The sequence below is a fragment of the Lampris incognitus genome, chromosome 14 (assembly GCF_029633865.1).
Source record: "Lampris incognitus isolate fLamInc1 chromosome 14, fLamInc1.hap2, whole genome shotgun sequence".
Taxonomy (NCBI): Eukaryota; Metazoa; Chordata; class Actinopteri; order Lampriformes; family Lampridae; genus Lampris; species Lampris incognitus.
The window spans coordinates 26,515,267-26,529,318 of record NC_079224.1 but is presented as its reverse complement, the minus strand read 5'-3'; the positions used below and the strand labels follow the sequence as shown (position 1 = coordinate 26,529,318).

The following is a 14,052-nucleotide window of genomic DNA, read 5'->3' as shown; positions in this document are numbered from 1 at the left end:
AGAATAACAACACAACAATCTTCAGGGAAAAACACAAGGATTGACTATACACAGGCAAAATCCCGCACAAAACTGATGTGGCATACTGCCTTGCAAGCAGTGTCTCTGACCAGTGCACCAAAGGGCTGAGGTGTGTAAATGATGCACTATGGTGTTTCTGAACATGGTGGACACAGTCTTTTGGTCTATGCAGAAGAGGTGCACAATGTGCATGACTGGCAGATTCAGCCTCAGGTGCATCAGAGCTAAGACGAGCATCTGAGGTGGAGAAAGTTTTCGGCCTGTCTGTGGTAGACAGGGAAGAAGCTGCATCAACACACCCATCACAACAGCAAAACATGGAAGCCCAGTTTAGTACTTGACCTTCAGGAAAACACACATACCATGGTACACACAGAAAAACACAATAACATGGCGCACCAATGTGTATGGGCAATGGCTCAAGTGCATTCTCTCATTAAAACTTTTCATGTGTTAGGGAAATCCGGGCGGCATGGTGGTCTATTCTGTTGCCTACCAACACGGGGCTCGCCGGTTCGAATCCCCGTGTTACCTCCGGCTTGGTCGGGCATCCCTACAGACACAATTGGCCGTGTCTGCAGGTGGGAAGCCGGATATGGGTATGTGTCCTGGTCGCTGCACTAGCGCCTCCTCTGGTCGGTCGGGGCGCCTGTTCAGGGGGGAGGGGGAACTGGGGGGAATAGCGTGATCCTTCCATGCGCTACATCCCTCTGGTGAAACTCCTCACTGTCAGGTGAAAAGAAGCAGCTGGCGTCTCCACATGTATTGGAGGAGGCATGTGGTCGTCTGCAGCCATGCCCGGATTGGCAAAGGGGGTGGAGCAGCAACCGGGATGGCTCGGGAGAGTGGGGTAATTGGACGGATACAGTTGGGGAGAAAAAGGGGAAAAAAATAAAGGAAAAAAAAAAGTTTCATGTTTTATCAAAGTAATTCTTAATAACAGCATTAAAGTTTTGACCAAAACGTGGAAGCTAAACAACGTTCTGTCTTGTGTTTTGTGTTTGTCAGTTGACCTCCTCTCTGTTTTTGCTGATTATCCTTACAAACATCCCACACATACAACACTCAAACACAGACACAGGGCAAAGACGTCCTGCCCGTCCACATCCACACACGTCACTCAAACAGACTGGCAGTTCACAACTAGCTTGTCGTGAAGCGACATCAACAGGGTCACAGGATGGGCAGCGACCCCTCAGCAGAGGGAACGAGTTGTTGATGGGAGGTCAAATTGCTTGGAGGTGTGTGTGTGTGTGTGTGTGTTTGATTGGGGGTTCTTCAGACCTGTGTGTTATCTGAGCCACGGTATAAACATAAAGGCATGATGACAGATACAAACACAGTATATTAACACACACACATATGTACTCACAGTCACACACACACACACACAAACACACACACAAACAACAAAATAATCCCACATTTGTACATTAACTCATTGCACAATATGGATGTAGCAAAATCACAGAGGAATGTGTGCGTGCGCACACACACAGACACACACACACGTACATACATACCAACGAATCACTAGACACACACAGACACAAGTACACACACACACACACACACACACACACACACACACACACACACACACACACACACACACACACACACACACACACACACACAGAAACACAACAAAATAAACCCGCATTTGTACACTAACTCATTGCACATTATGTATGTAGCAAAGGCATGCACAGAGGCATGCATTCACAGAGGCATGGACGCACACACACACACACATACACACACACACCCCAGTGGAGCCCTTGCTGTTGACACAGGTGGCGTCATTAACTAGGTGACATGAAGAACGGCAGGGAATGATGGGAGGTGAGGGGTGAGGCTGGTGCTGCTCAGCTGGTACACATACGACTGTCTGCGTGTCTGTGTTTGTTTAGCGTTTTGTTGGGGGGACCATGTCAGAGTTCATGTGTCCAGTGAATTGTTGGTATGTGTGTGTGTGTGTGTGTGTGTGTGTGTGTGTGTGTGTGTGTGTGTGTGTGTGTGTGTGTGTGTGTGTGTGCAGATGTGCAGAATGTTGAAGAAGATGTGTGTAAAACAGAAGCTAAATTTATGTGTGGAATTATGTGTACACATGTGTTTGTATTCATTTCTGTGTGGCGAGGTGGAGTAAACCCATGAGTGAAAAGTTGCATGTATGAATTTTTGTGTGTGAGTGAGTGAGAGCGAGAGAGAGAGTGTGAAAAAGAGAGAGGGAGTGTGTGTGTGAGTGAGTGAGGGAGAGAGAGAGAGGGAGGAGGGAGTGTGTGTGTGTGTGTGTGTGTGTGTGTGTGTGTGTGTGTGTGTGTGTGTGTGAGAGTGAGTGAGAGAGAGAGGGAGGGAGGAGGGAGTGTGTGTGTGTGTGTGTGTGTATACTCACGTAGAGAAAGATGAGGGAAATCTGTGTAAAACAGGAGTCAGGTTTGTGTGTGGATGTTTGACAGAGCACGGCCACATGGGTACGATGGGTGTGTGTATGAATGACTCCGTTGTCAGTGTATGGTCCCTCTCACAGTAACCAATCCACTTTTCCTTCACCCATCCCTCCCTTCATCTCTCTTTCACCTATCAAGGACCATCACAAGGAACCCAGAGTGGTCTAGCAAAACTCCTTGCGACTGCCAAACCACAGAGACATGTGTTTCTGGTTTCCAGGCCCACCATAAAATGCTAGCGGTACGGGAGAGGGCTGGGTCAGAAATACGCTTCTCTTTGCGAAGAGCGCCCACTGGCTATCACTTATACAACTCCTGATATGTACCTCTGATATGTATTCTGTAGTCAAAAGAGGGCGGGGTCACAGTTTGGGGTTGTGCGAGTCAGATATATGCAACCGCAGCTGCCCTGTGCTGTCTTTACCGGCAAGCGAAGCTTGTCATCTGAACGAGGGCCGCCGCTCTGGGCTGGTCTGGCGGTGTTTTCTGTTTTCTTATCGTAATGATAGACCCGGGGGGAAGTGGTGTTGAGGGGTGGAGAGGAGATGAGGAGAGAGAGCAGGGAATGTTTGAGGGTGAAGTACGGAGCAAAAGAGCAAACGAGGGAGTGAGAGAAAGCACAAGCAGGACAGAGACACCGAGAGAGAGAAAGCAGAGAGCGACAATCAGAGGTAGCGAGAGAGCGGTACACAATGACATGAGAGAGTACAACAGGCATAGAGAGAAGAAAAACAGGGAGAGACAAAGAAAGAGAACAGAGTTTGTTTGTGTGTGTGTGTGTGTGTGTGAGAGAGAGAGAGAGAGAGAGAGAGAGAGAGAGAGAGAGAGAGAGAGAGAGAGAGAGAGAGAGAGAGAGAGAGAGAGAGAGAGAGACTTAGACCCCTACTTATTAGGTGAGAAAGCTGAATGTTCATGGTTGGCAGCAAAGTATGTAGCAGCTGCCACAAAGTGAGGGACAATGAGTGACTAAAATCACTTCACTAATATGTCTGTCTGTTTGTTTGTGTTTGTTTGTTTTCAACTGTCTTATCTTATTTGTATTGTTTGTTATGACATTAAGTATTTTGTATCATATGTTAATAATGCTTTGGCAATATGAGAATGCTTGTCATGCCAATAAAGCAAATTTCAATTTGAGAGCGAGAGAGAGTGTTGAATTTCAAACAACTCTTTATTACATAAAACAAAACTTCAACAATGACATATCTATTTCGCAACATCAACATAAGTAACTCCTTTACATTAACACGTCCAAAGAGGTCTTTTTAAAAAGTGGTTCAAGTCACACGCTCCCAAAGGGCTCGAAACCATCAGGCAAAAACAGAATTAAATACCAGTTGCCCCCCATTGACTGAGCAAACGGCTGTGGTGCAGCATCACCATGCAATAGAGAGAGAGAAATTCCAGCTCTACTAAAGAATATTTCTACATGAGAGCAGTGATGCCACTGTGGGGGGGGGGCATATGCACTGTGGGGGGGGCATATGCAGGCATGACTGAAAAGTCCTTTAAATGTGACGAAACAGAAGGGGCAATATGGATTAGGGTGACCGCGACACAGGTGTGGCTTCTAATTTGTTAGAGGCTACAGGAATCATATTGAGGCCAGTATACATGTCTATCATAACACACACACACACACACACAAAGTAACACACATTATTGGTACATACAGGCGCACACTGAGGAAGAATTTCATGCATGCTGGAACACACATCTGCGCAAAACTAGGTGAGCACAGACATATTAACACATATGAGGACACACACACACACACACACACACACACACACACACACACACACACACACACACACACACACACACACACACACACACACAACCTGTCCTAGATTCAGAGCCGTTCTCCTATGTCAGAGCATCAATCTCATCTGCAGGTCACCCCCGCTGCCTCCAAGGACAAACACACCATTAGCTAAATGAGCCTTGGGTCCTATGCACCCTTCTGCAACACACATACATACACAAACACATACACATACATACACATACACATACACACACACACACACACACACACACACACACGCACACACACACACACACACAATAATACACTAACACACACAATAATACACAAACACAAACACACACGCGCACACGCACGCACGCACGCACGCACGCACACACACACACACACACACACACACACACGCCAGTGGAAAATTCCAATCTCTTTTTCAACCATCCATCCTGCAGGAGAACAGTTTCCAGGAGAAAGGAGTCACATGAAGGGAGAGCTTCCCACAACAGGAAACACTTCCCTCTGTCTCCCCGTTTAAACAATCGCACATCTAGAACAGTAGCAGTCTGGAGGGCCTCACAGGTATCATGTAGACACAATATTGTTCTGACACCTGCACCCAGTCCTGCTGAGATGTGAATAAATACAAATAATGGCAGTTTCTCTTGAATTAACTCCATAATGATGTCCATTGACACTAAGGTGGGAACTCTTATCCAAATCACCTTACAGTGCCAAGTGTTACTGAGCCTGGGTGACATCAGTAGGAATCAAACCACTAACGCTGGCATTGTTAGTGTCATATTTTATCAACTGTACCAAAGAGAACTACTTTCATTCTCTTTTATTTGACTACATTCATTCTCTATATATACTACAATCCAATTCCGGATCACAGTGAGCTGACGAATAGTACAACAGGCCCTGGACAATAGGCTAGGAGACACCCTGGACAGGTTGCCAGTCCATTGCCGAGCCAGCATACCTAATCACTTACAGACCAGTCATACCTATGGGCAATTTTGAATGTCCAGTTTACCTCACATGCATGCTTTTGGACCGTGGTACAAGAAAACCACAAGTTTCTGTGATGCAAATGTGGGGAAAGCATGCATGCTCTTGACACGTGGACTTCACTCAAACCCAGAGTCCTTATCCTATAAAGCACCAGCTCTAATTACTAAGCCACCGTTTCGCACATAGAACCAATTTGCTATCCAGTTTTTATGATGCAGCCCAGTGCTTTTCAACAAATGCGCACAGGGAGTCAGGCACAAGTTTATTTCTGTACTGTGATGTACAAATTTGTGCCTCTGTTTGTAATTATTGGTCTACAGGTTCGAAAAAAATTCCCTCAAGTGAACATATATGTCCTTATTGTTATCAGGTTCACCTCATGTCCCTGTTAGCAGACTTACCATCTGGGGCCCACTCAAAGCAAACACAAATGTGGGATGTGCGAGCAAAGTTCCTTCCTTGATGGACAATGTTCATCTAGGTCCTTTAAGTTAGCGTCCTGCACGCAGTGGGACACTCTGTTCTCCCAGTGGACTACTGTGTCTCTGAGTTCGTTTGGCATGCAGTAAGAGGCCAGTGTACCATACATTAGCTTGTAGCTTTTGTACAATACTAGATGTCTTATGGGACACCTTTTTTTTTTATCTCTGTATTCTTAAAGGTCATTTGAGTTTGCTGGTTTAATGGTATGCTGATACAATCAAGATGACTGAACAAAAACAAAACAAAAAAAATCTCAGTGTATGAATTTAATGCATGTATGGCACATAAGAAGGGCAGTGTTATATATTCAATTTGTTTAATTTGTTATAATGACTTGTAGAGCCTCTCCTGAAATACTAAAAAAACAGCAAAAGCAAAAAAAAAAAAGTCTGACATTGATCCAAGAGCTAAAGAACAAACCACAGAACCCTAATGAAACTTGGCTAAACTACATTTGAATTTAAATGGACTACTTTCCATAAAGTGATTCATCACATTCATTGGACTTTATCGAGGATACCGCAGCCAAACGACTTCTATTTCCATTCCACTTGCAGTATTAAGCTGATGTCCCTGTTTGTATTATCATAAGTGAACCAGTAGGCATTGAATGCTGTGCTACAGGGCCTTCCCTCAGGACATGTGTCCTCTTATATGGGCTTGCAGTGTGTGCTGCTAGGATCAGTTATGACACTTTAACCACAGGGACAACCTTTTGCCTTGGAGGTGTACTGAATGCAACACTGACAAAAAAACAAAACAACTACTGGGACCCAGTCTACAGGGACACTTCATACAGTCTGGAAGGAATTCCCAACCTTGTGAAGAATATGGACACTGACGTACCTCTATAGAACAGTTCTTTAAAACCAAGCAACACAAACCCACCCTTCTCTCTTTTTACATTATTTTTCCTTTATATGTTTTATTTTTCCTTTTGCTTTTATTTCCTTGATCTTTGTGCCTTTTTATCTGTTTTGTGTTCACTCTCTGGTTGGATGGAGTCATTTTCATACAACGTGGGGTCGGCGGATGGGGGGGGGGGTCAGAAAATACATAAGAATAATGTTGATGAAACAAAAAAAGCCCTGACCAAAGTAACATCTTACCTGTCTTAAAGACCTCATAGCGCACAGAGAAGCCCGCCCCATGGGTCTCGTAGTCGGAGACAAACTTGATGAGGAGCTGGTTGCCGCTAGAGATGATGGGAGAGGGGGCAATCTTCCCACAGAACTTCCCCACCATGGGGGACCTTTCATCCCCACCATTATACACCTCCACATAGTCGTACCTGGGGGAAGAAGACAGATGAATTAAGTCACCGATGCTTGTTTTTTTTTAACTTGGTTAGTTTGCTGTTATTGTTGTTGCAATTAACATAACTCAGTACACCAGCAATAATATCTTCATGTATGTGAGATTATAATTTATTTACATGTCATACTGAGGGGGATTTCCTCATGGTACAGCGGAATGATTGGTTGTTCACTCTCAGGGATGCAGTGGGAAAGCAAACCCATCTCAATTCAGTTTGACCACCACGGTATCAAACGTTAAATTCATGTTTTTATCAATGTTTCGGAGAATATATTTGATTTTTGTGTCTTTTGTTGGTTGTTTCTGTAACAATGACCAAACAAGACGAGTAGTAGTCTACCGTTGCCATATGTCTTGCACTGTCTCTTCGTGATACGAGACCATGCCTTTTGACAGTGCGCGCCATTAACCTCTCTAAGTTGCTAATGCACGTCTGCAAAGATGACACCCAGACTACATTCCTGCACGTCCCTAAGCAGGTCTGATTATGGGATAGTATTTGTTGTTGCCTGCTGACAAGTCTTTCAGTTTTATTGTGCTTGATATTTATTTATCACTGTCAAAACATAAAAGGGCTACAAAGTATAAAAAAGGAGAAAATGGAGGGATCCTCAATCCACACTTGTGAATTTTGGAAAAGTCCCCACATCAAACAACAGCAACTATTCTAGCCATCTGTCACATGTTGTGAATACTCTTCAAACTTTGATCTTTCAGAGGACTGTGCTTTAACACCAGCTATCTCCACAAAGGTTTCTCATCCTGGTAGGCGGGTCGAAATAATGAGGGCGTTAGAGAGACATAGATAGACGGAGTGAGAGCTGTGATAGCAAAAGAATGAATGTGTTGCAGAGCGGCATGCTAGGAGCCCCATTGAGGCCTGTGGAGCAGCTAAGATGACTTTATCAGTCTCTGTTATCCGTGTGAAACTCCCAGTACTGCATCACCTCATTTTCTGCCGGTCACCTCCCCTCCATACCCTACCGTCTCTGGTACATCTGAAGTGTGTGTTCTCTGTGTCTTTTTTCTGTGGGTATGTGTGATGTGTATACTGAGTGTTTTCAAGCCGTGTATATGTGTCTGTATGTGTGTGTGTTAGTGTCTGTATCTATGCTTATGTTCATACATGTGTACTTTAAAGTGTGAATGTTTTGCAGGCATGTGCACATATTATCCATCTGTGTGTGTGTGCATATGTAAGTATGTGATTGCATATGTATGAGTATCCCTGTGTTTGTACCAAATATATGTGTGTGTATCTATGATCCCAAGTGTGCCTGTCATCTGACAGAATGTTCACATGTGTGGGTGTGTGTGTGTGTGTGTGTGTGTGTATATATGTATATAGCGTTTTTTTTTCCGAAACTGTCAATGGTGTTGTGAGTGCGCAACTAATGAGGAGTGGATTATATATATATATATATATATATATATATATATATATATACATTTGTGTGTGTGTGTGTGTGTGTGTGTGTGTGTGTGTGGGTGGGTGTATACATGTGCCCCTGCATGTGACACAGTGAGGACATTCTTTCTTGATAAATGCCACCCAGCCTCATCTCTGAGCTACACTGTGGCTAATTCAATTACAGCATGATCGATATCTCACATGTCTGATCAGACAAAGAATGAAAGAATGTTAGCGTAGAATGGGTGAGCTCAGAGCTGTTTCTTTACACAAGCCCCCTCTTTTAAACACATTTAGCTGACCAAAGGTGACCTAGCTTTTGCTTTCCAGGCCCTTACAGGCTTCAGCAAGCCTTTGTAAAGCCAGCAAAGGTTAGGCTAACAAAATGAACAGGGCAGGGTAAGGAGAATCCATGCAGTTGGTTTTTATTGGTTTTATTTGTGTTGCATTGGCCTGTAAATGCTTGTTCTATTTCATGGCCTCATTGCTAAGTTGTGATTCTTTTGTCTTTTTTTTTTTGTTGCCATGTTTATACAGCCCTTTGTTTTCATATGAGCCGCACAAGCAAATATTACATTACAAAGTTATAAATATAACTAATTTCTTCCTCTTGGAACCAACTGTGGAAACAACCATGCTCGGATTTCAGCTACTAATACTGAACTAGATAAAAACAAAAATCAGCAAGAGCTTGCAAAATGTTAAGGGGCTCAGGCTGATGGCAAATCTGTCCCTGAAAGTGAATGGGATGTTCTGATTCCTCCTCCCTAAGCTGAATTCCTTTTAGCAAGATAACATAACCCCCATACTACTAACATAACCCGTACTACTCCAGTACAGTTGTCCGTCCAAAGTAGAGGATGGTGATTACACTGGGAAGCTCCCGGTGTAGATAAGTGGAGGGTTGAGTTCGTGAAAGCCAAGCAGAGCCAAGAAGAAAAACAAAATTTCTGCACAGTAAAACCTTACCCTGCACAGGAAAATGTCAAAGACAGGATTTCCACTGTGAACAAGCTGAAGAAATTGCTAAGCTAGGCTAACTTCTCACCTAAAGCTTGTAGGGCACACATCAGCAATAGCTATGACAGGTAGCTTCATGATCAGCATGTTTGCAGTGATTAAACAGCCGGACTTGTTCATCCACCAGGAAAAGCTCAACACAGCAGTTCAGCAGGGAACTAAACTGTAAACAATTCATTTTCTTGCAACTAACAATGTTAGCGTAAAGTGAGCGCTTTGAGAGGTGAGGTTTGACTAGATGTGAGATTTGTTGTTCTCTGCTTGTATATAATGGTCACCTCTGGCGGGTTGGTTTCCTTCTGAGAAACTGTACACTTAACACACGAAGAACACCCGACCCAGCAGGAAATCCTCAATAGATCTGAAAACAGTTACAACGCATCTCCCATTTACAGACAGGGCTCAACATCAACACTTGTCCGGGACAAGGAAACTTCATCAACGGACAAGTAGAGCACCTTTGCTAGTTGTTCAATTGGACAAGTAAAAAAAGTATCAGCAAGTCAACTGAATTGTCTGTCATCTTTGAAACACGCCTTGTGTTTTCCCAGGTCTTTCTGCTACCAAGACGTTGAACACTGCCTCAAGCTCCATGGATGCATTTTTCATCAGCTAGCGGACCTCCTCTATTTACAACAGTGACATGTATCTGATGCGCTCCAATCACTACAATATTCAAGCCAGAGTTAGTTGTTGTGTTTAGACTTTTGAATAAAGACCTCAGCCTTCAGACAAGTGGCCCAAAAACTTAAAAGGTATAATCTGTATTGGCACGTGCTGCCACAGCTATGTGGAGGACTGCAACAAACAAACCTGATTTGTCTCACTATCAGCTCAACATTGTGTATTTGTTTGAGAAACGGAGGCAATGAAAGGTCTCAAAATGAAGGGAAGGCAATGTGGCATTGGCTGGTTTTCTTGTTTGCAATTATAATGTGAAGAACACTTACAAAGTGTGATCAAAATAACGACAGGAGTGGGGCGGACAGTTGCACTGTGTATCAGTAGCAGATTGCACCTTTAATGTCAAGCCCTGATAGAGGATGGAAATAACACTATCATCTTCGTCCAACTTTAATGACAGTCTTATTTTGAACTTGTATTGAGGGCCATCATAGTCTGTAAGACTATGACTTTGGAGACCAAGAAGAGGAAGAGAGTGAAGGCAGAGCCAAGGATGAAATGGTGGAAGTTGAAGAAGGAAGGCTGTTGTGTGGAGTTCAGGGAGGAGTTAAGACAGGCACTGGGTGGTAGTGAAGAGTTGCCAGATGGCTGGGCAACCACTGCAGAAATAGTGAGGGAGACAGCTAGGAAGGTACTTGGAACAACAGAGGCAAGATTGAGATGGCTTGGACATGTGTGGAGGAGAGATGCTGGGTGTATTGGGAGAAGGATGCTGAATATGGAGCTGCCAGGAAAGAGGAAAAGAGGAAGGCCAAAGAGGGGGTTTATGGATGTGGTGAGAGAGGACATGCAGGTGGCTGGTGTGACAGAGGAAGATGCAGAGGACAGGAAGGTATGGAAACGTTTAATCCGCTGTGGCGACCCCTAACGGGAGAAGCCAAAAGTGGTCGTAGTAGGGCCACCATGATCCTCAACAGAGCGTGCAGGAATTATGGCCCCAAGCCCATTAATTCCATGCGGTAAATTTTGATCAATTAAAATAAAACAAAAAAAAGTGCTGTGATTCATTTGGAAATAAGGCACCCTTTTTTCTAATTAGTAGAAAAAAGTTTCCGCTTTTAAGATCGGATGTTTTCTTGAAAGGCCTTCTCCCAAATGCCTTTATACACACCTTGGACAACCTGAAGATCACTGCATGGACTATTCATAACACCTAATAACAGAGATGAAGACATCTTGTTTATTACACACACGCTGATTTAGTGATATTGTAGCAATTACTGTGTAGAACTGTGTAAGTTCTACAAGTACATACAAGTCAAAATGAATCAAGTATATAAATCTCGTAAATCAGGTAAAAACAAAACTGAAAGTATTGTTTTACACTTTATTTATCAGGTTAAAACAGCTTAGTCTTGTGGTATCTTTAAGTGTAGGGAATATAATTTTTAGTTAAGTTTTTTTTTCTAAAACATTTCCCCCCCTTTTTTTTTCCCTCCCCAATTGTACTTGGCCAATTACCCCACTCTGCCAAGCCGTCCCGGTCGCTGTTCCACCCTCTGCCAATCCGGAGAGGGCTGCAGACTACTGCATGCTTCCTCCGATACATGTGGAGTCGCCAGCTGCTTCTTTTTACCTGACAGTGAGGAGTTTTGCCAGGGGGACGTAGTGTGTGGGAGGATCACGTTATTCCCTCCAGTTCCCCCTCACCCCTGAACAGGCGCCCCGACCTACCAGAGGAGGTGCTAGTGCAGTAACCAGGACACATACCCACATCCAGCTTCCCACCCGCAGACATGGCCAATTATGTCTGTAGGGTCGCCTGACTGAGCCAGAGGTAACACGGGGCTTCGAACTGGCGGTCCCCGTGTTGGTAGGCAACGGAATAGACCACTACATTACCCAGACGCCCTATTTATACATTTTTAATTAGTATCAAACCAGCACACATGAATGCAGGGACATTATGTGAAGAAATTAATAGGAAATAAGCTGAACAGGCAAAGTTTATTTACAGCAAAACAACTTGCTACACTGTCAAACATAGTCATTCATAGGCAAACCTATTTACTCAAATAACCCACGGGTAGCGCCTGTAGCTCAGGGCTTAAACAACATTTTCAATGTTTAAATCAACTGTTCAAGCCGTGCGCATATAAACTCTGTTCTCCCTCCCTCTCTTTTTCTTGCTCGGTGTGCAGAAGGCTTTACGTGCCCGGTGAGAAATGGTCTTAAGTGCTCACTTGTAAAGTCTTAGTGCCTATGGTAATGGTTTAGTGATCGCATTTCTATTCATGGGCATCAGCCCCCTCTCCACCACTCCACCTTGTCTTACAGTAGATGGGCTTGTAAAGAGTAGAGCCATGGGGTGAACGAGGGAACCGAGGAAAGGAGACAGCATGGCAAAAATATAATAATAGGAAGGAATATTGAGAGGGAGAAATAGAGTCAAAGAGCAACAAGTTAAGTAGAGAGGGACAAATAAGCTTTTTACACAGCCTTTTCAAGGCACCATTGAGCCGCCTTGCCATTCTGTGTAAAAGGTATGAACACAGGATGGGGGGGGGGGGGGGTTGTTGTTCCAGCATTAAGCCGGCAGCGGAGGTAGTCACAGAGCCGGATCGATGTTTGTGTTGAAGGGACAGCTGCAAGGACAGGACAACCGACGCTGATGTGCTACACGTCACGCCGCCTCTGATGCCGGAACGCCGGCATGCTATGTATGCTATGTTCTGTAGCACCACTGGGGCGGCATGATGCCGCCTTTGTTTGGTTCTGTGTAAAAAACAAAGCCGGCGTAAATGCAGGTCTTGATTACGGCAGTATTACAGGATCGCTGTGTAAAAACGCCTAAAGAGAGGCAAAGACACAAAGTGAGAGAGAGAAGGGGTGACCAAGAGTAATAAAAGGAGTAAGAGGGAGAGAGCAGAGATAAAGGAAGGGAGAAAAGGAAAAATAATGAGAGGATGATGAGAAAAAGGAGAGGATAAAGAAAACAGAAAGAAAGAACGTAATAAGAACAGAGTGGATGAAATATGGTGAGTGCATACATGTATGTTTGCTCATATATGCACATGTGTGTGTGTGTATGCATGGTGCAGATAGCAACACTCAGTCTGTCAGTCCTGACTGGAGGTGGTTGGTACTTAGCGAGACAACCCATTTAATGAAGTGGGGTCTGTCTCTCGGCACTCTAGTTAAGGAGACTCTCTCAGCTGTGGCCCTCCAGCCTCCTCTTACAACTCTTCCAATCATACGGTAACAATGCCGACTGCTCGTGCCCCGGAAATGTAACTGTCTGTGGCAAATGCCTTGCTCAAGGGCAGCCGCCACTCCACCTGGGTCACTGATACGACACTTGCATGCAGAGTCACTGAAAGTAAGTGCACAAACAAAAGCAGCTCAAGTTTAAATAGTGAACGGACCCACATTTAAGCCCGCCAACAATCAAGAGGGCAAATATATCAACATCATGTCCAGATAACACAACAGTTACCCGTTTGCCTAGAATATTCATTTATATTCAAGGAGTTGAAGAAATAAATACTATATAGCAGTTTTTAAAACAAAGGGCCTGCATCCCTTGCGTGTATGCAAAGAGCTGGAATGCCACGCTATTAGCAAACACCCTTCACCTTCCCCAGTCATAACACATCGCTCATTAACATGCTAGCCGCGCTGCATCGCCGCCATACCTCGCGGCTACCGTCTAACCCCGCATCTGGAAGGTATCATGGGAGAGTTTTGTCATGGGGCGTAGTTTAAGCTGTTGGTTCTTTCACCTCTCCCGCAAAGCACAACAAAGCAGCTGGGGATGACTCAGTGTTTCTAATCTCTCTCCCTCTGTTATTCTCCTGGAAACCCATGGAAGAAAAAAATAGAAACAAAAATCACGTTCTTTTACAGCAAAGCAACCTGTGAACTACTGACGTTAGGCTGCTTAT

General features: G+C 44.3%; 1 protein-coding gene across 2 annotated transcripts in view; it reads right to left on the bottom strand.

Moving 5' to 3' along the window:
* The window catches only part of LOC130124555 (neuropilin-1a-like), a 94,814-nt gene that overhangs the window by 63,943 nt on the left and 16,819 nt on the right, over positions 1-14,052 (bottom strand). For both annotated transcript variants that reach the window (XM_056293957.1, XM_056293958.1), the window contains exon 3: positions 6,846-7,027. In XM_056293957.1, the coding sequence (XP_056149932.1) occupies positions 6,846-7,027 (182 nt within the window). The remainder of the gene's footprint in view (positions 1-6,845; positions 7,028-14,052) is intronic.